This window comes from Amphiprion ocellaris, chromosome 16 (genome assembly GCF_022539595.1).
Source record: "Amphiprion ocellaris isolate individual 3 ecotype Okinawa chromosome 16, ASM2253959v1, whole genome shotgun sequence".
In the NCBI taxonomy this organism is placed as follows: domain Eukaryota; kingdom Metazoa; phylum Chordata; class Actinopteri; family Pomacentridae; genus Amphiprion; species Amphiprion ocellaris.
Genome location: NC_072781.1, coordinates 11,068,735 through 11,094,005, shown reverse-complemented (window position 1 = coordinate 11,094,005; position 25,271 = coordinate 11,068,735). Strand labels below are relative to the sequence as shown.

The window sequence follows — 25,271 nt, the reverse complement described above, 5'->3', positions numbered from 1 at the left end:
AATTTAATTGAGCTACAGTACTCAAAAATGTTTTCAGTTCTATGTAAGACTTAGTCATAGCACATAAGCTGCATGCATCTTCATTCAAGTTTAGAGTCTAGTTGCTTGTTGATGGTTTGCTCTTTTATAATTATATCACCAGCCTGCACAAACATATTTTGTATATTCTGTGCTCAGTGTGGTCCTGTGGCCTGCAGTGATTTAGCGTTTCAGCATCTGTCTCCACCGCTGTGTTCTTGTTTGGCTGTGACACTTGTTAACCTACAGTTAAAAACCTGCCTCATGTTTCTGTCTAGGCAGCTAGCCTTAGGGGGGAGGTTTATTCAGGTGAACTGTATCTGTAATTATATGTTTGACACGAGTGAAAAGTATTCATTTTATGTATTTTGGCTGTAGTTACATCACTGCAAGATTGATGCTGCAGCAGTGACTAAAACCAAATGCGGGACTGCAAAAACAAAATCAAGTTGCATCTGTCTGAGTGTCAACAGATAAGCTGGCACTGTAATGGTAACTGTCTCAGGGCATGATTCATTTCATGATAACATTGAAGAGCCCGCATGGCTGTAGCTCCTCAGTAGAGCACCTAAATTATTTCATCCAGAGGATGTCACCGTTGGTCTGTTTAATAACCAGGCCTCTAGTACTCCATGTTGGCTGGCTGTTTGACTTGTGTTAAAGGGAATTACTCGGTATTTACAGAAGGTATTTTAAGTCTTAAGATAAACCTACAGTGGATGATAGGTGTTTCTCATTATGGCCTATAGGAAAAACCTGGAGCTTTAAAATTGTGTTTCCACCTTTACCTGCAGACCTCCTCTTCCTCCTCACGATGTCCCGGACCTTCTGCTTGAGCTTCCTGCCCCTCCTCATCCTCACCCTCGTCCTCCTGTCCCTCTCCTGCCCCGCACGCGCAGAGCCTCGTAGAACTACGTCATCTCAGCGCAGAGCGGCCCGGGCGCCCACGGCCAAGGTGCGTCTGGCGGGTAATTACGCGCGAGAGGCGCACGAAGGGCGCCTGGAGGTGCTGCACAACAACACCTGGGGGACGGTGTGCGACGACGAGGTGGACATCAAGCTGGCCAACGTGGTGTGCCGAGAACTGGGCTTCCAGGGCGGCGTCACCTGGGCTCACAGCGCCAAGTATGGAGAAGGAGCGGGTGAGAGCACTTCTTTGTACCAATTTTACCATCAAGCTCCCTTTGGTGGGTAGAGGAAAGGTCAAATGTCGCCATTGTGTCGTTTATGTGGGTGATAAACAAAGGTTCTGACAGGGCTTAACATTTTGACAACTAGGATAATTAATTTAAACCGTCAGTTAAGTTGTATGTATCCACAGTAGGGCTCTACCAATATGGGTTTTTAAGGGGCTAGTAGCTATGCCAATTATTGGCTTTCAAGAAACACCGATTATAGATATTTGGAACCCATATGCATTACATGTAATACTTGCATGTTACAGCAGAGAATCTGTCTTTCATAACTAGGTGTCTTCATTACTAAGGGTGACTATAACTGAATATGTAAGTTAGAAAGGGCCTCTCATTTTTAAAATCTTTAACTGTTTTATCACTTTTATTGCCCACTAAGGTCCATATGTTAAAACATAATTAATTATTGTTTTCCAGACTCCGTTTACAGTAATTTGCCTTCTAACTTAGCCACTAGCCATTTTCATAGCCTAAGCCACGGTGAAAGTAGCTAATTTCCTGGTTTGTGGCAACAGCTTGTGTTTCTTGTTCAATTTTTGCCGTCTCTGCTTGAGACATTATGAGACCACAGAGTGACTATAGACAGGTTGCATCAGACCTGAAGTAATGCATTTCATTTAGCAATTAACTGCCAATAAAAATACCACTACCAATAATTGGAAAAATGCCAAATATCAGCCATGATAATTGGTCTATCCCTATTCCTCTGCAATGCTAGTGTTTATGTGGGCTAACTGACATACTGACTGGAATGGAGCTGTCATTAATTACATTAATTAGACTTGTGCTTTTTTGTGCAAGTCATGAAAAGAATCTAGCTTAACATTAGCATTTATTACATGCAAGATGTCCTGGAGTGGCAGGCAGCCATCTTGGACCAGTTTATCCCAACCTGTCTCCTCCAAAGCTTCCAGTTTGTTTGGTGCATGACTTCATGAGAGGACCACCAATTAAGACATCCAAAATAACCAACATCATAAAGTGACAAAGATAACTTGTTGTGGGATTGGAATTTACATCTTGTTAAGGTTGCCTGGCAGGCCAGCAGAGCAAGTATATGGGCCGAAAAAGTGCATTTGTTTTAGAATAATGACAGCATTCGCTTGCCAGAGTTGTGCAACACTTGCCGTGGTTTATGGACATTCTTTACTGCTGCTTTTAAATCCAAATTAAAGAGAAGGTTGAGTGGATTCAGGGGCAGGATCTACAGCACCCTGCCTTGTAAAATGCTGTGTATCTACTGCTAAACACGCCGCTAAGGTGCAACCCTAAATCAGTGTGCCAGTAAAAGTCAAGTGTTAGGTGTTTAGGAACTGATCTGGGCTGTTGTGTGGAAGCATTGCTCAGTCTGTCTATTGAACAATCAATTAAAATCACAATGAATGATGTAGTGATTTTTTATTCTTCCGTAAGGCCCAATATGGATGGATAATGTGCGCTGTGACGGCTCAGAGAAGTCCTTGAAGGACTGCAAACACAACGGTTGGGGCGTGAATGACTGTAAGCACTCTGAAGACTTGGGGGTTGTTTGCACCTCTGAGCGTAGACTCGACCAATCAGCCAGCAGAGGCCACACCACTGCCGCCAGGCCTAATGGCAGCCCGGCACCTCAGTATCAGGCCCAAGTGGCCACGCGCAGGCATCCAGGATACGGATATTATGGAAATGGACATCCACATGAGATCCCCAGGTTCCAAAGACACCATAACCACTACCAGGTACAGCAGTTAACATCTGGTAAATGTCTGTGTTATGCTTAGCACATTATGTAATAGTAAGTGTGATGGTCATCTCCTTCAAGAGTCACAGTAAGGTGCGAATCGAGGAGGTCCGTCTTCGTCCCATCCTCATGGCTACCAAAAAAAAGAGCCTCATCACAGAGGGTGTGGTGGAAGTGAAGCATGCTGGGAGATGGAGGCAAGTTTGTGACCTGGGCTGGAGTCTCAACAGCAGCCGGGTTGTGTGCGGGATGCTTGGCTTTCCAGAGGCTATGCAGCACAATGCCAAAACATACAAGTGAGTATGACTCTTTCTTGCTAGATGCACTGAAAGCAACACAATCCACCATTATGAAGTCAAGTTGTTAGATTACAAAACACTGGGAATCTGACTGTGGTTCAGAAGGGCAACATGCTATGTCTTTCATCCCATTGTTGCATGAATAAAAACACATACTGAAGAATAAAAAACAGCAGTGGCATCCCATTTAGAGCCACTCTAAGTAAAGGGCTTGTACTGGGCTTATCTTCTTCCCCCAGCCACTTCTCCCCTGTGTCCCTTTTTACTCCCCCTCCCTTCCTCAGGCTCAGGATGATGATAAAGGGATCCCTGTCCCCTCTCTACTGTCCTTTCTCTACACCTCTCTCCAGGCAAATCACCTCTGCATACCTCATTGCCTCTCTCTCACTTTCTCTCCCTGTGATGCTATCTTCAGCCTGCAGCTCTCAGACAAACAGCCCCACTTTAACTTTTAGATTCCCATGCTGAGGTGTAATATCACTGCTGATTGTGCTTTAACTGTCCCATCGATACCATGTGTGAGACAGAGGTAGCTATTGGAGAGCGGGGATGTGAATCTAGAGTGACTCGTCTTATTGGCAGGGTGGCCTCTGCAGTGTTGAGTCAACTGTGCATTTCTTCACTTTTACATCCCACCCTAACAACAGCCTGTGTGGCATGCTGCCAATGTGTGTGAGTGTGTATGCATATGTACTATGGTTGGGTATAATTTGAAGTTTCTTGATACATTTGATAAAGTTTGGTACCTGTGTAGTAACACTTTTTAGTGCATTACTTCAGGCAGCATTGAAATATGTTTAATATGCATTTGACAAAATAGGCCAATTCATCAATGTTCAATTTCAGTTTAGTAAATATAGAAGAACTTTTCCCAATAAGGTATTCAAGAATTTGAAAAAATATGACTAAGCCCTGGAAAGTAATTCTTAAATAACAGGTAAATAAAATCCTAACCTCCCAGTTCAGTCCCCAGTTTTGCTATTTTTGACACAGTTTCATATAAACTGAAACAGAACTATTAGAGTCTCAACTTAAAGAATTACTGCTATTTGATTAGTTAAATTAGAATGATACCAGACTGTTGCTTAGTCTTCAAAATTATAGGTGGTTTGAACAGCAGTTACCTTAGCTTAGCATAAAGACTGGAAACTGGGAAACCACTTTATGCTAAACTAAGCTAAAGAGCTGTTGGTTCCAACTTCATAAAACAGATATAAGAAGGGTATCAAACTTCTCGTCTAATTCTAGACATTAAAGTAATCACATACATTTTCCCCAGTGCTGAACTGATCACCTCAGAAAGTAATGAGATTCAACACCAGGCTTAGCATGTGCATAATTTCAAGCTCACACTGCTCCAGACATGTGCTTAATGTATTGTATTTAGGTTTCTCCTTTTGCTCCATTGGCACCAAGCTACACTTCCTTTCTGCTGAAAAAAAAACACTGACAGTGGTTTTTAGGAAGGTTCTGCTCTTAAACCACAGGAGGACCACACATTAGCACAGAATTACTCTGATGCTATTTTAAGACTGAATAGTGTCTGACCGTCAGTGGAAGGGGAACCCAGTTGGATCATGCTCCTGGAGAGCTGCCGGCTATAGGTGATTCACAGTTTAGCTATTCTTCCTCTCTCTTGGCCTGGCTTCATCTGACTCAACCAGCGACAGACCGCAACATCTGCTCTGTACTGTAGGTGCTAGATTCCTCTTGCTGCTGAGAGGCTATAACTGTTGAGCGGGAACCTTATTTGTTTTATAGACTTTTCTAACTTTTTATTGGCTTTACAAACTGTCCCTTTTGGAGCGCAGTCACTCGCTCAAAGTATTTCTGCATTGCCCTTGAATTAAGCTATCTCGCTTGGACCTGCTTGTTATTGGGGATGCAGTGAGCCAACGACTGGATTCTATTGTTCTAGGAGGGAATAATCAGGCGTCATATCTTGAGTAATAAAAGGCCCTCAGACTAAGCTGGCATTGAACAGCCCAGTGTGACGCTGTACACGGCCTGTACAGGATCATTTATTAGAGCACAGCTTACCCGCATTGCAGCTGTGACGCTTTTCACTCATTTGCTTGATTTTCTATCACAGTATAGATTCAGTGGCACAGATGCAGAAAAACAGGAGATGAGAAGTGCAAGTGTTAGTTGTGGGAGGAATTAGATGATTAGATTTGTATAGCTGCATAACAAGAGATTTGGCTGCTCACCAAGAAGGCAGATGTGATGGAGGAGGACAGGGCTGCTGTAGCTTGAAGGGCTTGGATTGAAGCCTTCAGGGAATCTGTTCACTGGCTGTTTTAAGACGTTTTTAAATCTTCTTCTAAGGTCAGGAAAAAGAACTGAAATAATAGTACTTCTCCTGCTCTTTTGGTCTCAGACCAAAGCCACAACAAAGTGGATAATACTGTTTGTACAAATGCACAATGAAACGTTGGGCACATGTATGCCGGTATGCTGATTTTTTATTTTTTTTTATTGTATGTGTAAATTATAAGGTTCTGGCATGGAAGTGGCTGCGACTTGATACATCTTGGTCTGCCTGTTCTGGGTTTGACCTGGTGTTTTGCTGAAGCCTCAGGCGCTATACTGGTCTGAACCGTGATGATGTGTTTGTTTCCAAATCTGTACCTGTTTTCTGTCTACACAGATGCATATTTGTTCCTTTTTAACATGTGTTTTTGACCTTAAACTGGTTTAAACTGCCTCAAAGTCTTAGCTGCCTACATGATATACTAGGGTTTTTTGTACAGCATTTGTTTTCCAAAATCAGCGTGGATTGTTATAAATTATAAATCAAGATGTGTTGTTACAAATGTGATGTGAATGTACAACTGAACATAACAACCAGAAGGCAGCTAATCCCCTTTGAGCCTGCACTTAGGGAAAATGTAAGGATTGCACTTTTGACTCGACTGAAATTGCCTCTTTGTGTTTATCACTGCAAAATCTGAGCAGTCATGGATAAACAACTGGCTTTGAGACAATATGTTGAGCATTCATGTAACATCTTCCACTTTACAAGTTGCCAAAAAAACTTAGGTTTATAGTGCAGGCTTTGACCAAATTTAGCCTGCGAGTTTAACCCCTATTTCTCCTCCTTGCCCAAGACTCTCAGTCCATTCTTAGAAATCCTGGACCCTGCCATGTCTCTCAGCTTCATGTGTCTCTTGGATGAAACTCTGAAGATGCTGTAATTACAAGTTGGTCAGGACCAAAGCTTTCCAGGGTTTATGCTGAGAGTGAAAAAACACCCCCAATTATAGCTGTGTGTGTGAGAGAGAGTTAGACGGAGTTGGCAAAGGAGGAGGAAGAGAGTAGCAGGAGAAAGAGGAGATGTAGAAAAAGAACGAGAGCAGCAGTCAGACGAGCCAGATTTTCGCTTGCTCGTGTGAAATATGGCCAATTACAGCTGCAGTTTGCAGCCGGCCCGCTGTGTCAGCAGCTGTCTGTCTTCCTCTGTCACCATAGTGATTTGGGGACTTAACCAGCATTTTATGTTTAATTATGTTTCCGCTGAAATTTTCTTATGATGAGGGTATCATTTTTGGGCTTTTGGGTGACATTTTGGGTGACCCAATTTGGTTTTCCTGTCTGATGTCTATGTGATCTTCCTCACTGACCTTCTCTCTAATTTATTTCCCTGTCTTTTAATTTGTGTATGAATGCCGGTGGATATTTTTTGGTTTGGAACAGACTGTGGAAGCTGGCTCAGCATAGAGATTTTTATCAGTTTGCTCTGGCTTTCATGGAAATATCCAGTAATATGTTTCAGCTTGGCCTTCTTTTTCACTTTTATTCAGCCAAGTGTCAAACTGTTAATATAACTTTTTAAATTGTACTGCTAAAAAACATTTTCAAGCATCTTAATTGGTATGATATTCAACCAAAGATCTTGGTTGACTGAAAACATACCTAGTCTTGAACTAATCGATTAGTTCTGGGGTAAAAAACACATCTGCATGTTTTCTCTAGATTAACTGTATTAGACACAGTGCACCAAGTGCATAGTACCTGCTAGCATTATTAGCCTAAATGAATTTTAAATAAGCATAAAAGGCTAGTATTGCAGAATATCAAATCATTTTAACCTAGTTATTTTGTACTGAAAACTTAACAACAGACTCAGAGCCTGCACCTGATTCCCAAAAATCAAAGTAGGAATTATTGAGGAATATAACTCAGATGTTGGTCTACTTTTTGCAAAGTTTAAACTCGATTTTCTGGCCCTCCATTTTAACAAAATGCAACTACATGGACATTTTTTTGGCATGGTCTTAATTAGTTTGAAGCTAACCATGAGTAAATGTTCAGTAAACATAAATGTTCACTTGAGAGACTGCTAAACAGACCTGGCTGTTTCCATTAGGTTGTGTGATTCAAAGTATTGAAAATGTATTCACACAATCCTTACAGGTAGTTTGTTCCTACTACCTCCAAAAATAATGGATTCATCCTGCAAGGCTATAGATTTAGCAACAATAGTAACCCAACAAACAGTAACATTTTGACCAATCAGTGAGAATTTGGTCAGAAGAGAACATGTTGATCAACCAGACGATTGGAGAATTGCAACCCTAATCCTAATGCCATCTACTGAACTAAACAAGCTTCCTGTAAATTCTGTTATATTATAGCACATAAACAGATCCCAGTAGAGACAGTAAACTGGTAAATGTTTGTAATTTTCACCATTTTTTTGTAATGACATTTTTTTTAAATGAAAATGAAAGATTACATTTGCACCATGATAAAATGTTCCCAAGGACCCAAAGGTTTCTTTCTTTCTTTGCAGCAATAAGATGCTATTCCTGCAGTACATGTTTAGTAGTTGATATGTTTCTGTATATTTTTTAACCATTTTATTTTGGAAGCTTTTTTATGTTTAAATAATAATTTCTAACCTTTACAGTTAGGTTAAGACCTATAAGTAAGGTCAGTGAGGATGATGAAACCCAAACGGTGGTGTAATGCTTATGTTTTAATAAGCAGGTTGGACTACCTATCATTAGCATTTTCTTGGCTCCAAAACAAGTGCTGGATACACTGTTTGGTAAAATAAGGATGATGAACGTTATGAAGGTGAAAAACAAACTAATACTGGGCCTCATACAGGTCATACTACCTGATACGGTAACATGGATTTATGCAGAATTAATTATTTTTAACTAAGCATAATTGTTAATGATTAGTTTTTATGTATTCATCACTCACATGGATGTATTTTACTGCTCTTAAATGAAGTTCAACATCAAAAACAGTGCTGTAATTCAGTCAAATGAAAGACCTGAAGGTATCATTTATAGCTTGTGTAGTAGTCCTGTTGGTTTGTGAAGAAGGGAAAATGGTTAGCTGATTTGTCTGTGGTGAGGTCACAAACAAGTCACAGACATGTTTGCCTCATGGGAAACTGCATGCACCACACCATCTGTCCCATTGCACTGCGAAGCCACATGGTAGACACATTTAAGATATTTTACAAGTGTAATTCAAGACAGTGTAAAGACTGTAAAGAAGTTAAATTCTATACAATGAAACAGTCGCAGTTTACAGCAGGTCTCGTGACAACATGGACAGCTTTATTTAGAGCTATGCACGTGATCTAAAAAGATGCCTTTCTGGCGTTTGTCACATGTCTGATACAATTTTCAAAGGTATCAGGCAAGACTATTTAAGCAACTGAAATTTTATTTACAGATGTTCATAATTTGAGCCCTGCATTTAGTTCCTCAGAGCTGCATTTGTGTTCCAAATGAGCTGGAGAAATGACCTGTTTGACGAGTGTAATTCAGAAATAACAGCTGCAAAATGCATAGCTCTATTTGCAAAATTATTGCTGAAATGGAAGTGTACTCTTTTTCAAAAACTATTTTTAAGTACATTTCCTTCCTAAATAGTGAAATACTTTTTGATGAGAGATTGTTTACATTTTTAGCTTAAGAGCAGTGAGATCTTTTTCCCCACTACAGCATCAGGAAACAAGTTATTATGTGATTCTGGAAAGTGTACAGTCAGCAGCCCATGACTTCACGCAACCATCAACATAACATCATGTCCCTGACAACGATTCTCTTGATTCCAACGTCCTTGGTTTGTTTTTAAGGTTTGTGCATTAACTTTACGGGAATGCCTGGAGTTTAATGCCAGAAATACAAATATTGACCTGCCTTTACATTCATACAAATATCCTTCGACATGTTTATTTCTTCTAAAGGGAATGCAGCTGAAATCAGCATTGGAGTATGTTAAGTCAACACTTCTTCAATGAGTCATGGGCCAAAAAAAAAGACTGAAGACCATTTAGGTTTCATATACCTGCAATGCCATGCTGATGTTCATTAGAATTCAACATGAAAACAGATTGTATGTGTTTTGCTGTATAAAGTTTTATGAAAGTATATACAGCCCAACAAATAGGCCTTTCATTCTAGATGAAGGATTTTAACAGTTAGTCTCTTAATTACGTAAACCACTTGTCCTGATTCATGAGCTGTAATTGTTTTGCCAGCCAGACAGCATTAATAGAACTATCCATATTTATTTATATGTTTATCTGTTATATATAACAGTGCTGGCTGTTAATTGCTGCTCCTAAATGTCAGTGTGGTTGTAACTTGCATGTCTGTTTTGGTGTAACCGATGTGAATGTTGGTGATGCACTTTGCAGTGGTTTGAGGATGTCCTGACATGGTCTGTGTGGCATGTCTGTTTTGTGTCTGCCAAGAGCACAGAAGGCTTTCCTCTCCACCGCTCTCCCAAGTCCACCAGCCTAGCTGGTGCATAAATCTCTCTTTGGTTCTGGCATTTCTTGGACATCGAGGGCAGTGTAGTGCCAGAGTTTTTGTTTGCATATCATGCTTGGTCAAACCCTGTTTTCCCAGAAATGTTGTACATCACTGATGTTGAATGTCATGATTTTTTTGGACTGCGTGTGGCTTTGGAGGGTAACAGCGTAGTTCAAAATATCTTGTGTTTTTGTTTTTTTTTATCGTGTACATCTGTGCATCCTGTAGTTATGTACAAAGCACTTTTATACTGCAACGAGGAATGCGAAGATCTTTTATTCAAAGGAACTATATTAGTTTATTTAACCCAGTGAACCACAAGCAGTTCATGGGCATTTTTTTGCCCCTTTTATATTTTACTCACTGTCAAAATAAAGTCCTGGCTAGAAGTAGAGAGAACTGAGAAATGTGTTCATATGGAATATGGCACAGTTATAACACCATAAATCATAAAAAGAAAAGAAGAAAGTTGATTTTTGTCAATTATCAGTTTTTCCAAAATTAAAAAAATGTGAAATCAACATGTAAAACATTTTGTGCCCACAAGTATTGTTTCCAGTACTGGAAAAAATTGACTTGATAAACTTTCGATATTTTACTACTTACATGTTTAATTTATTTCCGTAGTTTTCTCTTATCTGTTCTGTGTCTACACAGCCTGCAGTTCAGCCAAGTTTGCCCAAAAGTCCCCAAATTTTTGTTATGTGATTTTTGGTCTCAGCTGAGTCAGTAATGTCTTCACAGTTACACTGAGGAGTGCAGAAGTTTTTGTATTATACAGAATTTAGTATTAACTACACACACTTAATTTTTGATAGATTTTTAAAGACATATAGAGAAAGGTAATATTGATAAAATATCACAATTTTAGGCTTAGTTTTGGTTTCCTGATGTAATGGCACCTCACAGATAACTTGTTCATGGATTGTCTGAAAGTTCAAAATCCAGTGACTGTTTCTGTTTTTAGTTTCATGTAAAATCTCAGGAATCTACACTGCTCATTTCTCCAAACATAAGCTTAGTAAACGCAATAAATAGCTAGCAGCCCACATGTCGGATGGAAATATATGCTACTGAACCAATAAAACAAGAAAGAGTTGGTACATGAAGCTGCTCAAAGAGAACAAGAACCCTACATTCTTCCTTAAACTTTGCTAGTCGTTGCCATCAATATAGTAACTTTATACTCACCACAAAACCAGTGCAGAGCTCATTCTGCTTTTATATACAGTCACTAAATTTGGAGCAGTATGATTCATTTTTAAGCACTTCAGTAAGACTAGTTCTCTAGTTTTCTAAGCAAGTCTGTGCGACTGGTCGTTGTGAAAGAAATCCTTCCTATGTGATCAGGTTACATATAAAATAGCAGATGCAACAGAATATCTCTGGGCCACTGCCTCTTTGCAGAAATTGGTCACCCAGGTTTTCATAAGTGTATGTTTGCAGCCTTTAAAAATATACAGACCTGATAGAACTAACATCCATTTTTGTTCTTTTACAGGAAAATATGGGATACAAAGGTTGCAGATCCTTCAACAAGGTATTTAAAAGACATTTCGTATATGTGCAACATACAGTAAGAGTTGAACATCATTTAAAAGCCTTTTGCTTATTCAAATCAGATCAAACCCAACCCCCACAGTCCTAATGAAGCAGATCAGCTTCATTAGTTTTTAAATGTTAAACACTTTGGGAATACTAACAGTTGAAAACTACATTGTCACTTACTTTTTCTTTTTTGTAGACTGAGTGTCATGGCAAAGAAGAAGGGATTCTGGGTAGAAAAAGTTCACTGTCTGGGTACTGAGAACACCCTCTCAGAGTGCCATGCTCAGCTGTCAATCCCACGGAGTCCCGCCCCCTGTAAGAATGGGAGACATGCAGTGGTCAAGTGTGTGCCGGGACCTCAGTTTGCTCGCATCTCCTCAGGAAGACCCCAGGCCCCCTATCCAGTTGTGGTAAGACTGATAAAGTTATGTCTACACTAGCAAAATTGTACAGCGTGTGTGTGTCTGTGTAAGCTGATTTATATTTACTTTGTTGCCCTGTTCAGCCTGTGCGCCTCAAGGCAGGCCCCAGACTCGGCGAGGGTCGAGTAGAGGTGCTCCGAGACGGAAAATGGGGGACCATCGTAGATCACATGTGGGACAGGACTGCAGCCAGTGTGGTGTGCAGAGAACTGGGCTTTGGTACTGCCAAGGATGCTCTCCATGGAGCCTTTATGGGTCAAGGTGAGAGAGAGAGAGCTCAGCAAAGCACAGCTTTTCATATAACTTTAGCTAGAGTTTCTGAAACACATTTAATCTGGTTGTTTTGAGTCTGCAATTTGGATGTCTGAATGTGTTTATCGTGCGTCATGGTATTCCAGAGAAGACAGGGAGACTATTCCAGCCTTTTGCTTATCGTTTGCTTATCTTAGACGCCGCACCCGTCTGCCCTCACTGATCAGATAATGTGTGGGCATGTGTGTTTGTCTGTCTGTCTATGTTACCTTGTGAAGCTGCAAATGTGTTGATTGCAGTATCTCCAGCTGTGATTATGTGAGTCCTGGGCCAGGGCTACCAGCTGCCCAAACACTGTACTCATGGTTGCGCACACTCACTCACAAAATGAAATACTATAAGCCGTGGTGGTTTACAGTGGCATTTGGAAACTAAAGCCAAAGACATAATCTTGCTAGATTCAAGCAAGCTTTTCATTCACTTGCTGAGTCTTGTGGTCTTTTTCCTTCAATTTCAAATGTCCAGCTTTGGTGACACGCACAAATCAGTCAGTATCCAGCTGTGCCAGTGGTGTCCCCACCCTTACGATATGTGACAACGGTTTCTCCACGTCTGAGGCTTGGGTGTAGTCTTTAATCATGCTGATGGAGATGAAATGTGGGGTAATATTCTGCTGCTTTAGCTGTTTAGTTGATCAAGCAAAGCATATTTTTATATGTGTTGTATTAGTCCCTCTTACCTTTTAATCTCTTAAATAGGGAGCTCTGTCGATGATGACATTCATGCTACCTTTCCTTTTGATGAGTCTAACAGAAATGAAATCTGATTTTGTTGGTTCTCCTTAGGGGACTGTTGCACCCATTTTTGGTTTTAGTCATTTGGCCAGGGTTCAGGTTAATCATAGTTCTTGCAGTCTGAGACAGACTTGTTTAAGAAGTTAATTTTCTACTCAGAACAGGCTTTCTGGGTAGAAAATTCGGTATTCCATGAGCTAACCATGAAACTACATTTGTGTATGTCAGAGCATTCAGCTATGTCTTTCATGTTTCTGTATACATGCAATAACATCAAAGTCATACAAATACAGGTTGATTGCTTAAGGACTTTAAAATAACAAATGTTTGACATTGGGGAAAGGGTCTATTTTCATCCAAACTGTCATTTTTTTGTAATTACAGTAAATAGTTTTAGTGCTTAAATATTACCATGTAGTTTGATTTCATAAACCTATTAAAATGTTAATTTTCAAAAAAGGAATAATTACATCTTAAAAGAACGGTCCCAGATCGTGATCTCCAGGGTGAAACTCTAGTGTTTGATTAATCGTGTCTGTGCAGTAACCAGTGCAGGAAGCTCTCTGATAATAGGGCATTATCCTGACCATAAAGTTCTCTTGCCCATCTGTATGGTATTTTTCTGCTCAGCGCAAAAGTGGGACAACAGGCACAAACAGGTGGGAGATTTATTTTGATAAGCCAACACAAAGAGGTAGTGCTGGTGCTTGAGCATAATATTATAGAGAAAAAAGCATGTCTTTTTTTGGCATGTCTGCTGCAACTTGTGTGATTTTTTTCTACATCTGCAAACTAAACACTTTGAGCAAATGTACAAAAATACAGAAATAACGGTAGAAATTTAAATAAACTATTTTACTTAAACAATTTTCAGCTAATACATGCATTTATTTGGCATTGATAAATCAGCTTGTCTTTATCTGTATATTAATATGACTTTTCCTGACAGTATCTGTCCATAGCGGCTTTAAACTGTAAGGAAAGTGTTGTTCATTAAATCCTTGTAGCCATGTGAAGGCAGCAGGACAGACATGTCGAGAAATCTGAAGCATCTAATTTGAGAAGTACTGCACTACAGCACAGTGCAATTATGCTTGACTGTCCACTGTGTTTACCTCAAGAAAACTATGTCCAAAAGGCACCAGACTATTACAGAATAAACTCATACACTTCTATAAGTATCAGACTAGTTGCTAGACACCATGTGTAATTGTGATTGGTTCAGCTGTGTCAGAGTGAGGAGATCAGTGATGTGACAGGCTGAGAATGTATTTATTAATCACCACACCCAACCATCTATATTCAGCTTGTTTACACTTTGCACTGCTGCACACTCACACCCACACTGTCCTTGTGGCCAGTTGCATCTCTTTGCCTTTGTCATTTTGCTGGTTCAATTAAAATATGGCCAACAAACACACTCGGATTTAGAAAGTAACCTATATGACTTTTCTCCCAGACACAAACACACATGTTTACACCTACACAATCAGAACAATAATCTCCCTTTTTATTCTCTGTAATAAACATACATATAAACAGCCACTGCAGGTTGCCTGGGTTTCAAAGTCCTGTCACAGCTTTCTCTCTGTAATATACAGCCTGTTGTACATATTACCATGACATAGAATTTTCCATGTGCACAAAGGCCATATAAACACAGGCCTATATGATATTGGACTCTCAGAGAAATACCTCATGAAAGAGTGAGTTGTTGAAAAGGTATTTTGTACAAATGCTTTCTTTATGCACACGTGCATCAGCAGTGACGTAAAGGTACACATACTGTTCTGTCAGCACATCAGACAAAACCGCTGCGTGAATTCTATCAAATCTTTCTGTCATCAGTGTTCTGTAGCAACAGGACCCCACAGGAGAGCACTACATTATTTATGATGAGCAAATGTGATAAAGCTTGTGGCTGACTGGCTGGTTGAGTACGACGGGTGGTAGATAGTCTGCCAGTCTGAAGCTCTGACATTCACGAGATCTGTTTAAACACTTGCTTGCACATTTGATCCTGGTTAGCTTTGACCATATAAATGCCCGTAAGCAGGAAGGTTTATGCACAAAGTTAAATAATTACTGCACTTTACTAAAAAACTGATCTGATGACAGACGGTTTTTGTTAGAGGCAAAGATGGAGACGTTCCATGGAAAGAAAAACACTACAGTGTTAGTGTGCTTAAATTGGAGTGTAATTTCAGAGAAGAGAGGGACAGGGTTTCCCTTGTAACCACTAACCAACTATTTGCGCTATTCTCAACAAGAATGTGACTGATTTTACCCAGTTTCCATCCAGTGAAGTCAATTTTCTAATCTGTCCAAATTATCTGTAGCATCTGCCAATTCTAATTACACAGTAATCAAACTAGACCTGTTTCTTGTAAAACTAAATTTAAGATACCACATTTATATTATGCCTCATTATTGCTCTCATAGATGTATTTGCTGTTAATTTTAGACATTTTATGGTAAAGTTCATGGTTTGATCATTCGAGAAATCAGTGTTGGAGAGAATGAAAGTGAAGAAGATATTTGGTTTAGCTCAGCCTCCATCTGCCAACTCTCTAACTTCCATCATCACTACATTTATCATCACCATCAGTGAGCTAAATTACAGGGACAATGTTTCTATTTCCTTTCTTGACCAACATTGTTATTTTACTGTGTAATTTTGCTTGTGAAGTACATATCCATCGTGTGCATACATAAGGGAGTAAAACACCCTGAATGTCTGTGTGTATTTGTGTGCATGTAAAGTGTGTGTGGCCAGTTTCTTGGAATTTATTTAGGGTTTTTGTGGATTTCCCAAACTTAGGTTTAAATAGAGCATGTCACTGTTCATTCTGAGGATCCTTCGAGTGGATCTGATGTTTGTCTTGATAACTTAAACAGTGGGAGTTTGGATCTAGTCTGTGGCCTTTACCATGCAGATAGAGGCGGAAGTGGTTTAGATGTGTCTTTTTCATACATATGAACCCACGTATGGTGACCAGTATGGAAGGAGGGCTGCAATCTACCAAAACCAACACAGAGACAGATTGGGTTAGGCTGCAGTCTGGTTGTGACTATCTTCCTTTACGCCCTTTTTCTTGGTTTTTCTCTTTCCCACAGTTTTTGTGACTTTGGTTGTGTTTATTTCAATGCTACCTCATTTGCAACTTTGCAGTTTGTGCCTTTCGTTTTAAATAAACATTGAACCATAGTTTGTTCTGTGTTTCATGTCCTCCCATCATTTTGCAACCCGCTGTTTGCTTTCGCAAAATCTTAATCTTTTTTTCCACCATCTTGTATGTCATTTAGAGATTATCTGTGTTTAAAGGCAACAAATACCTGTCAAAGTCTTTTATTTTATTGGCACAGATTTGGCCTTGTTTGTTCACACAGGGTGGTGGACTACACACAATGTTGTTGTTATTGTGCTTAAAGCAACAGAATAGTGGTAATGAGGTGTGACAGATGCCCAGAGTAGATGTTGGTGGTGCTGCCGCGTGGCTTGCAGGAGCATTTTGTCATGACAGATAGGGAGTTTTCATTGTTGGTTTGATGATAAAAGTAGAGAAAGCTCATTCATGTGAGAGGAGTACAGAGCCTTACTTGTGTGTGTGCACACTCCTTTGCGTGATAAATCTCCTAATGCCATTGTGTCTACAGTGGGTGGCCCCAGACAGTCTTAAGAAACACTGCCCTTCTGCTATGTCCATGCCCTTCTGGTTTCCATATTTCTTGCTTTATTTTTTGTCAGTGGAGTCTTTAAACCTGCCGCATGTCCTCCTCCCTATTCAGGTACGGGACCTATCCATATGAATAGTGTGCAGTGTATGGGCTCGGAGCGCTCCATCCTAGACTGCTACTTCCAGGAAGTCCAACCGTGGACATTCAAACACAGCCAAGATGCCTCAGTGCGCTGTAACGTTCCTAAAACTGGCAACGAGAACACGGTATAGAAACTACACAATTACAAGTCTGACCCTGCTTAGCTTTCACTGAAAGTGCATGACCTCTTTAATCCCTGTAATCTATTGTATTTCCAGGTGCGGCTTGCTGGTGGTAGAGTCCCATCAGAAGGCCGTGTGGAGGTGCTGATGGAGGTTGGAGGTCGTAAGCGGTGGGGCTCTGTCTGTAGTGAGAACTGGGGAATCAATGAGGCCATGGTGGTATGCAGACAACTTGGCCTGGGTTTCGCTGCTAGTGCTCATCAGGTAACAACCAGATGTTATTTTGATCTCTAATTGTAGTAGCACCAACTTTTCTCAAAGTCTGACAACAATGCAACACTCCCACTTCTAAACCAATTAGTGTAATTTTGAAAATGTCATACCAGAGTGGTCAGAGGCAACATTTCTCCGAGATTTGTCAAAATCCCATCAGCAGTGTCTGAGTTATTGATGAGAGAATGAAATAAACATCCATAGTCACAGCCCCTGTATTCACTGTGGTGGACATTGAGCTATAATATTGCTCACTGATAGAATACCTGACAAGCTCACTACTTCCTTTGCCCACACCCTTGCTTTGACAGGAGACCTGGTACTGGTCTGGTGACCCAAATGCAGGGGATGTGATTCTCAGTGGAACTCACTGCGTGGGCACAGAGCTTTCAATTCAACAGTGTCGTCGCAACAACCATGTCCATTGTCCACGTGGAGGTGGAACTAAGGCAGCTGGGGTTAGCTGTTCTGACAGTAAGTTCAACCATCTTCACTTAGCTCCACATCTTTTCATCTAATTCTGTTTGAATCCTAACGTAACCTCTCACATCTCCTTCAGCTGCACCTGACCTCGTTCTGGATGCCCAGCTGGTCCAGGAGACAGCCTACCTGGAAGATCGGCCCCTTCACCTGCTGACCTGTGCCAACGAAGAGAACTGTCTGTCATCATCAGCCGCCAGGATGAACTGGCCTTATGGCCACCGACGCCTGCTGCGTTTCTCCTCCCGCATCATGAACCTGGGCCGGTCCGATTTCAGACCCAAAGCAACAAGAGAGAGCTGGACATGGCACCAGTGTCACAGGTAGAGCAACACTGAGAAGAGTAAAGAGGAGGTCTTGCATTGCTTATGTGTGCAGGTTGTTGCAATGGAAAGAACTTTTTAAATACTTACTATATGTAGGATGTTGCGGTCGCCCCTGTGGTCACTTTAAGTGTTTTTTTGTGGTTTTGAGTGTCCTGAATTCAGGTGTGGTGTTCAGAGGCTGTCAGAAATATTCTGGCAAACACCTGCTCCAAATACAAAATTACTTGTAGGTGTATTAATGACATAGCTCCCTCCACATTGAGTAATTTGAGTTCTATTTGATTTAATTGCATACAATTGCTACCAGGAAAGAAAACATGCTTAAGTGTGATGATTGTGCCAGCTGACATATGGTTTGATGGGGGCACTTGAGGTAGTATGCTTCAATGAACATAAGAGGCCCTTGTGAGTGTATGGGTCTCAGCAGCAGTTAGTTGTAAATGGATGAAATAGTGTTCTCAGGTATACTTTTCGCATATTTTTTTTAACCACTCAGTATGAGCATTTTAGTTTATTTTCCAATGACGAGAACACTTTCAAAACTGTCATTTGAGGCCTACAATGTTGATGTGTCCCAGTAATGGACGGGTGGTGTGAAACAGTGTTGTCATCTCTCTAGATTCATTAGTGGCCCTGCAGCACGTGTCTGTGAAATGACGGTTGAGCAGGTTATGTTACCACAGGTCAGATGTAATACAAAGGACACGGTAGCCTACCACAGTCCAGTCCACCTCAGTTTACGACAACATATCAGAGCTATGGATGTTAGTTTCAAAGCCCTCTATTCACTTAGAATGAGTAAACAGCTCAACCAAGCTGACACTAAAACAAGCTTCTGTGAGAGGTGTTACGGTGACACCCACGCTCATGTTCAGGCAGTGAGGTCATTAGGATATGAGCCATAGGCAGCCAGTGTTCACTTAGTGTAAATGCACACACTCATAGACAAGCAGACGCACACATGCACACTCTCACATGGAGTTTCCCTCCTGTCGTCCCAGGCACTACCACAGCATCGAGGTGTTCACACATTACGACCTGCTGACTCTGAATGGCACAAGGGTTGCAGAAGGACACAAGGCCAGTTTCTGTCTGGAGGACACATACTGCCCTGATGGTAATGTTCAACACTATTCATGAGCCCCAGTAAAATACCCTTTCCCCATTAGTGACAGGAAATTAATATCAATGTTTCAGCTACATTCAGATTCTTACTTTGTGGTTAATGGATAAGATCGCTGCTGTTGTTGTTTGTTCACTGTCCATTTACTTGTTATATCATGGATGAAATAGCTCAGATGAAAAAGACAGTGTTCATACAGTTTCTAGTCTAACGCAATCCAGGAAGCTAAAGGCTCTTAAAAATAACAGGGAGTGCCAAGCATTAAATGAGCTTTGATGCTGTGATTGATAATTTTGTTGTTGTGTGTGCAAAATGTGCGTCAGGACTCCAGAAGAGGTTCTCATGCTACAACATGGGTGATCAAGGAATTTCTGTGGGCTGCTGGGACACGTATCGCCACGATATCGACTGCCAGTGGGTCGATGTGACAGATGTGCGACCAGGAGACTACATCTTCCAGGTCAGAAGTCATTTTGGAATTCTCACTTCTCCCCTTTTGCAGTTCAGAAGCATTTTTATGTTACAAAAATGAAATGGTAATAATTTGGGAAACTATTTGACATATTGGAAAATATATTTATTTTGCTTTTCTTTCAAGAGTACAAATGCCCTCTTAGGCAGATTAAGTAACTACCTGCCAAGAAATAATATTTCACATAGAAATGTGATATTTTTACTTTTTTTTGGATGGCTTAAACAAATGAGATGTAATGGGTTAATCAGTGAGCATAAGTGTTGCTGGTAGGTGGATTTTCAGATACAGCCAGGCTAGTTTGCCCTGTTTCTAGTCTATCTGCCAACGTAAGCTAACCTGCCACTGACTGCAGCTTAACATTTTGCATCCAGGTATGAACTTTCAGCACAAAGTCACTCATTTTCCCAAAATGTTAAACTTTTTGTCAGAGACCAGACATTTAGGTAGTAAGGAGGAGGTCCAGAGGCTGGCAAGGTGAACTTCCTTATGACTGGTTGAGGTTTCTGACTCTATTTACGTAAAGCCGACTGACCTCCCTCATCACAGTCATCCCCTCAACCGTTCCCCCGTCTGTCATTTCTTTGTCGAGTCAAGTCATTGTGGCTTCCAGACTAAAACACATCAAGGACTCCATCTCTCTTTATCCTTCATTTCCATTCAGACTTCTGATCCCACCGTGGTATGCAGTAGTCTTCAGATCTTAGCATGCTGCCAATTACCTCCTAGCTGTGGGAGACTGGTTCCAGTGTAACTCACTGTTAGATAATTATTGCTGTTAGTTTGTCTGAGAGGTCACACTCAATCTTTGTAATTAACACGTCTCTCCTCTATATTGAGGACAGATTTATTTAATTTACTCATAATTGACGTGTCTCTCATATGTATAAGTGCATGTCCTGTCTAGGGACATTCATTTCTACATATATTTTAAGCATGTAGAGCCTAGTATAATTATAAAGTGGTACATTGCTATAGGACAATGTGGAGGCGAAAAGAAGGAATGATGATAGATGAGGACAGAAATGGAGTTATAATAAATGAGAGAAAGAAAATAGAAGAACTACTGAAGGTGAAAAGGTCAGGTCTTTTTAGGCCCGTACTGATGGAACATAACTGAGCAGAAAAAGAAAGAAAAAGGAGAAAACACAGAGTAAGCCAAACAGTAAGCTAGTTATTCACCAAGGCTGCAGAACTGGAAAGATACAAACAACTTTTACTGTAGCTCTCCTTGTCTTCACTGTGTTCTTTCATTTATCTAGTAAAGTGCAGATGATGCCCGACAGTTCTGATCCTGAGCTTTACAGAAAGATTCAGTAGGCCTGCCCTTGAACCACCCAATGCTAATGAAACACACCAATTACCCAAATTAACTATTGCCTCCCTTTAGTCAAACAGCACCTAGTCCCCCCTTCCATTAGGAACGGCTAATTTGCCACCAAGGAATTCATCCTGCCCTGTTTTTATTTTTATAGCCACTTTCTCACTGAGGAACACATTCTGCTACTAAACCAACCCTCTCCAAAGGCCTCATACACTCTGATCCAACACTGTAATTTACACAGAAAAATTAAGAGACAGTTTTTGTACATTCACTGTTTTTAAAAAGTTTTCTTCCTTTTTTTAGTGTAGTTTGCCTTCGTTCTCCCTGAAGCTGTTTGTAACCTGTACTTAAAGTGGGTGTAGCAGTTTACAGAGCAGCTATTAGAGTAAATGACTTCTCAGTATTATCACCAGACCAGATTAAGAGAATGGTTGTATCAGCAGTTGCAGAGCTCCTCTGCAAATGACAGACTATTAGTTCAGTGTATGGCAGCATAAGACAGATTTCAGACATATAAACATTCTTATGCGTAACTGCTCTCTTGCAGCATACCTCAATTTCAGGTTAATTCAGTCCTTATTATTGCAATCCTCTGTTGGTGTGAGGAGCAGAGCAGGACCTTGGGGCAATGCTGTGATATAACTACATTTCATGAACCTCCCCTGTAAATTTACAGAAGCTCTTATGCAGCCAGTTATGCTGTTTTCTGTGGGCAGAAGTGTCTTTGTTACATGTTTTTGTACAAGTAATAAAACATTTTTACTATGGGCTTCCCTTAAAGATCTACCAGTAAGTTTCGTGCTTCGTGTAACACATTGCTAAGGCACGTGTTTTACTGCCACATGTTATTTTGTCCATACACTCAGCTGTAGACTACTAAGCTAACATTCCAGCATTAGGTCCATGAGAAAGTACTGTATAGTGTATTTATCTTTACAAATAGGAATACCGTGTGGAAAAGTCATCCAGCTTTTTATAGATGAGAAACAGATTGACTATAAAAACAATACCAGCCATGAGTGCTGTTTAATAACAGGCCCTCTAACAATTTTAAATCCAACTGCTCTTTATTTAAAATGGCTTTCCCAGCATGTACAGAGAAGAGGCTTTGTCCTTGTTTGTCCATGAAGCTGGAGATATAGTTGCAATTCTATGAAACTAACTTCAGAATGAATGAATCCTTGATTGTGTGTGTTGTTTTACAGGTGGAAGTTAACCCTTCGATGGACATGGCTGAGTCAGACTTCATGAACAATGTCATGAGATGCCGGTGCAAATATGATGGCCACAGAGCTTACATGTACGGATGTCACGCAGGTGAGAACATAAAGTCCCTTTCCTCTTTCTTGCTTCATCGTCTCCTCTCATCTGATAGTAATGTTCTTTTTTTTTTTTGCCTCAAAGGTGATGCATACAGCGCAGAGACCGAAGACCTGTTTGAACACCAGAGGCAAATCACCAACAACTTTGTGTAGCCTGTACCAGGGTCCAGTACAAAGGCCTTCCAGCGGGGCCCAGAGACTACTCAGGGTGGGCTGAGGCCCTTGGGACCTAAAGATCCAAATGAACAGAGAACACACAAAAGGCGCCTGCTCACCTCCTTGTGTGATATGGATAAAATCTTCATAAACACATCATATCACAGCAGCAACCAATGGAGAGACTCTGTCCTCAACTCAACCAGCTGTTGACAACAAGAGTACAACAGGCACCAGGTGGTTCAACATATTTGTTTAGTTTTTTTTAAATCTAGTTAAGTACAAACATTTTTGATATAGATTCAAACTATACTGATTTTTGTGAATGTGGACTTCTAGTAACTTAAATTAGTTATTCCAAACATATGCGCATGAAAGACCTTACTGTCACAGCAACTAATCTGACACGGAAACAACAGTAAATCCAGTATTGTTGGAAAATGCCATTCCAAAACTGGAAGATTTGGAAATCTGAAAAAAAAACATTGTTTTTGTGTATTTTTTGGTCACAGAAGTCTGACTTAATGTTGCAAAAAGTAGCACGAATAGCTGTTTTGGCATTATGATTTTCCCAAATTCTTGACTGATGTTCATGATAATTTGGCCTTTTTCTGCATTTTATATTACTTCAATATTGGTGCTCTTTAACAATACTGTATGTCATTATATTAACCTCACTATGTTTCAGGTAAACGGTGCTGTAAAGTACATTTTGGGTGGTTTTCTTTTACAGTTCATTAGTCACCTTATTATTGCTTTGGTTTTAACAAATCATTTTATACAAGTGTAGTTGAGCTTCTTATCTAGAATAGATAAGATTTTTTATGGAACAAAGCACTTTATCTTTTAAACATCAGTATTCTAGTTTTGTCCCCATTCTTTTCTTTTTTTAAATTAGCCACCAAATCAACTATTTAGGTTGTTTATCTAAAAACTGCTATATTGTGTTTTACATTTCAGAAAGTGAAATATAAGGTTTATGTTTAGTTTTCATATTCACTGTGCTATTTATGCTGTACTTTATTACTTTATTTATTCATGACATTCACACGCAGCATGCTCAGTAAAGAGTTTGTTAGCTAGCATTTCGTTAAAAATTTGTATTTTTTGTTTTTTTCTGACATCATTAACCAGGGAGAAAAAATTACTTCATACAGCAGTTACAGGACAAAGTTTTAGAACGATCCCACGATGCAGATGAATAATAGTTGATTTATTTTATTTTAGTTATTAAAACAACTGTAACTGTACATTGTTTTTTTTTTCTTTCCCAGTCTCTCTGATGGGAGTGAAAACTGGTGTGACAAAACCACAGTATTGTGGTAGGCAGGCAGGCTGGGTTTTCAGAGCATATAAAAAGCCTTTTAATTACGTCTGTTTGGTTAGACTTAAGGTTATAGTTAAGATTGAGGCTATAGTATGTGCTTTATAAAGTAACACTATGGAATCGTTGCTTATGTAATCAAGCAAAGAGCGAGAATCTGGAACTTCACACGACCTTGAAGACTGATTCAGATTTTGTGAGAGATTTTGCAAATGAGACAGTGACTGAAAGTAAGAATAAGAAAGTAGCACAGAACGACAGAAAGGGATGAAGTTTGGAAAAAGACTAATGCAGACATACAGTTTTTACTACCAAAGCTGCCTTTTTGTTGGCAGTCATACGGAGACCACAAGCTGGCATTTTCAGCTCCCCAACGAGAACAACATGTTTGTCTGGGAGAAAAAATAAACTCCTGTATTCATGCTTCGACACAGTAAACAGTGGCCTTATTTTTACTAAAGCTAGGCCTGCTAAAATACACTATACACTATATCTTTCTACACTTTGCTGAATAAGTAAGTTTCAGCACACCAAACAATGATGCAAGTCCATTTTCTTTACAACATGGAACACATGTTAATAATGTTGCTCTACCCATTAATGTGTTTGATGTGTTTGGCTTATTGTCTTAGTGGTTAAACCTGTTAAGATGATTTTCTAATGGACATTTTTCCAGGACATGTTGTGGAAGGGACACGTCACTTACAAAGACATCTGTAGACTTAATTTCTTCGGCAGATTGTCTTGATCTTCAACAGGGCTTTCGTGATTTTAACTCTACAAAGAGGATTTGAGTAGCTTTTGAGAATAACCTTTCATGAACTGGCTATGCAGAATCACCTTTATTACTAAAAGTTGTTGAAGTTAGTATTCATAGATAGACCTGCTAGAATTGTCTAAATTAAATGTTTGCTGATATGCTTTTCTGTTATTTTGTGCTTGTGTACAGTTGATTTTGACATATTGGTCTGTTCTGTGTGTTATTTAAAATTCTATGCCTTTCCATAGCTGAAGTTGGTTCATACTCATCCTATTACTGTATTAATACCCGTGCTATTACCGTAGCACTGGGATATTGTTTTCTTTGGCCAGTTGTGTTTTAATTTTGCCTTTAAAGCTGAGAGTGTGATCTACGTGACGCTTATCTATAATCATATTCAAAGAAAACGGTGCTCTCAGGGACTTTGACCTCATCTAAAGAGTAAAAATAACATTTCATGTGATGTGATTTACTTTGCTTTAGCTGTGATGCATACATGATGACACCATATGAACTGGAGCTTATTTTTTCTCCAGTAATCTGTACCCACATGTTTATTTTGCAGATAAAAAAATTTAAGGTATGAAGGTGATAAGCTTTGTTACATTTTCCCTTGAGGAAAGTTTGGATGACTGTGGGTAGACACTGGCTGAGTCAGACGCAAATATCTGTTAAAGAACAAATCACAACCCATTCATTCATCATTACTGTGAATCAATAAAACTTCATCACATACTAA

General features: G+C 39.9%; 1 protein-coding gene and 1 long non-coding RNA gene across 2 annotated transcripts in view; one reads left to right on the top strand and one right to left on the bottom strand.

Moving 5' to 3' along the window:
• Positions 1 to 11,955, bottom strand: part of LOC111578268 (uncharacterized) — a 21,791-nt gene extending 9,836 nt beyond the window's left edge. The window contains exon 1 of the long non-coding RNA XR_008604322.1: positions 11,744 to 11,955. This is a non-coding gene — a long non-coding RNA (uncharacterized LOC111578268). The remainder of the gene's footprint in view (positions 1 to 11,743) is intronic.
• Positions 1 to 25,271, top strand: part of loxl4 (lysyl oxidase-like 4) — a 25,585-nt gene extending 314 nt beyond the window's left edge. The window contains exons 2-15 of the mRNA XM_023284923.3: positions 813 to 1,160; positions 2,625 to 2,929; positions 3,013 to 3,227; positions 11,517 to 11,555; positions 11,760 to 11,973; positions 12,069 to 12,246; positions 16,821 to 16,975; positions 17,069 to 17,236; positions 17,557 to 17,719; positions 17,805 to 18,048; positions 19,053 to 19,168; positions 19,498 to 19,634; positions 22,176 to 22,287; positions 22,375 to 25,271. Coding sequence (XP_023140691.2) covers positions 813 to 1,160; positions 2,625 to 2,929; positions 3,013 to 3,227; positions 11,517 to 11,555; positions 11,760 to 11,973; positions 12,069 to 12,246; positions 16,821 to 16,975; positions 17,069 to 17,236; positions 17,557 to 17,719; positions 17,805 to 18,048; positions 19,053 to 19,168; positions 19,498 to 19,634; positions 22,176 to 22,287; positions 22,375 to 22,445 — 2,465 coding nt within the window. The 3' untranslated portion in view covers positions 22,446 to 25,271. The remainder of the gene's footprint in view (positions 1 to 812; positions 1,161 to 2,624; positions 2,930 to 3,012; positions 3,228 to 11,516; positions 11,556 to 11,759; positions 11,974 to 12,068; positions 12,247 to 16,820; positions 16,976 to 17,068; positions 17,237 to 17,556; positions 17,720 to 17,804; positions 18,049 to 19,052; positions 19,169 to 19,497; positions 19,635 to 22,175; positions 22,288 to 22,374) is intronic.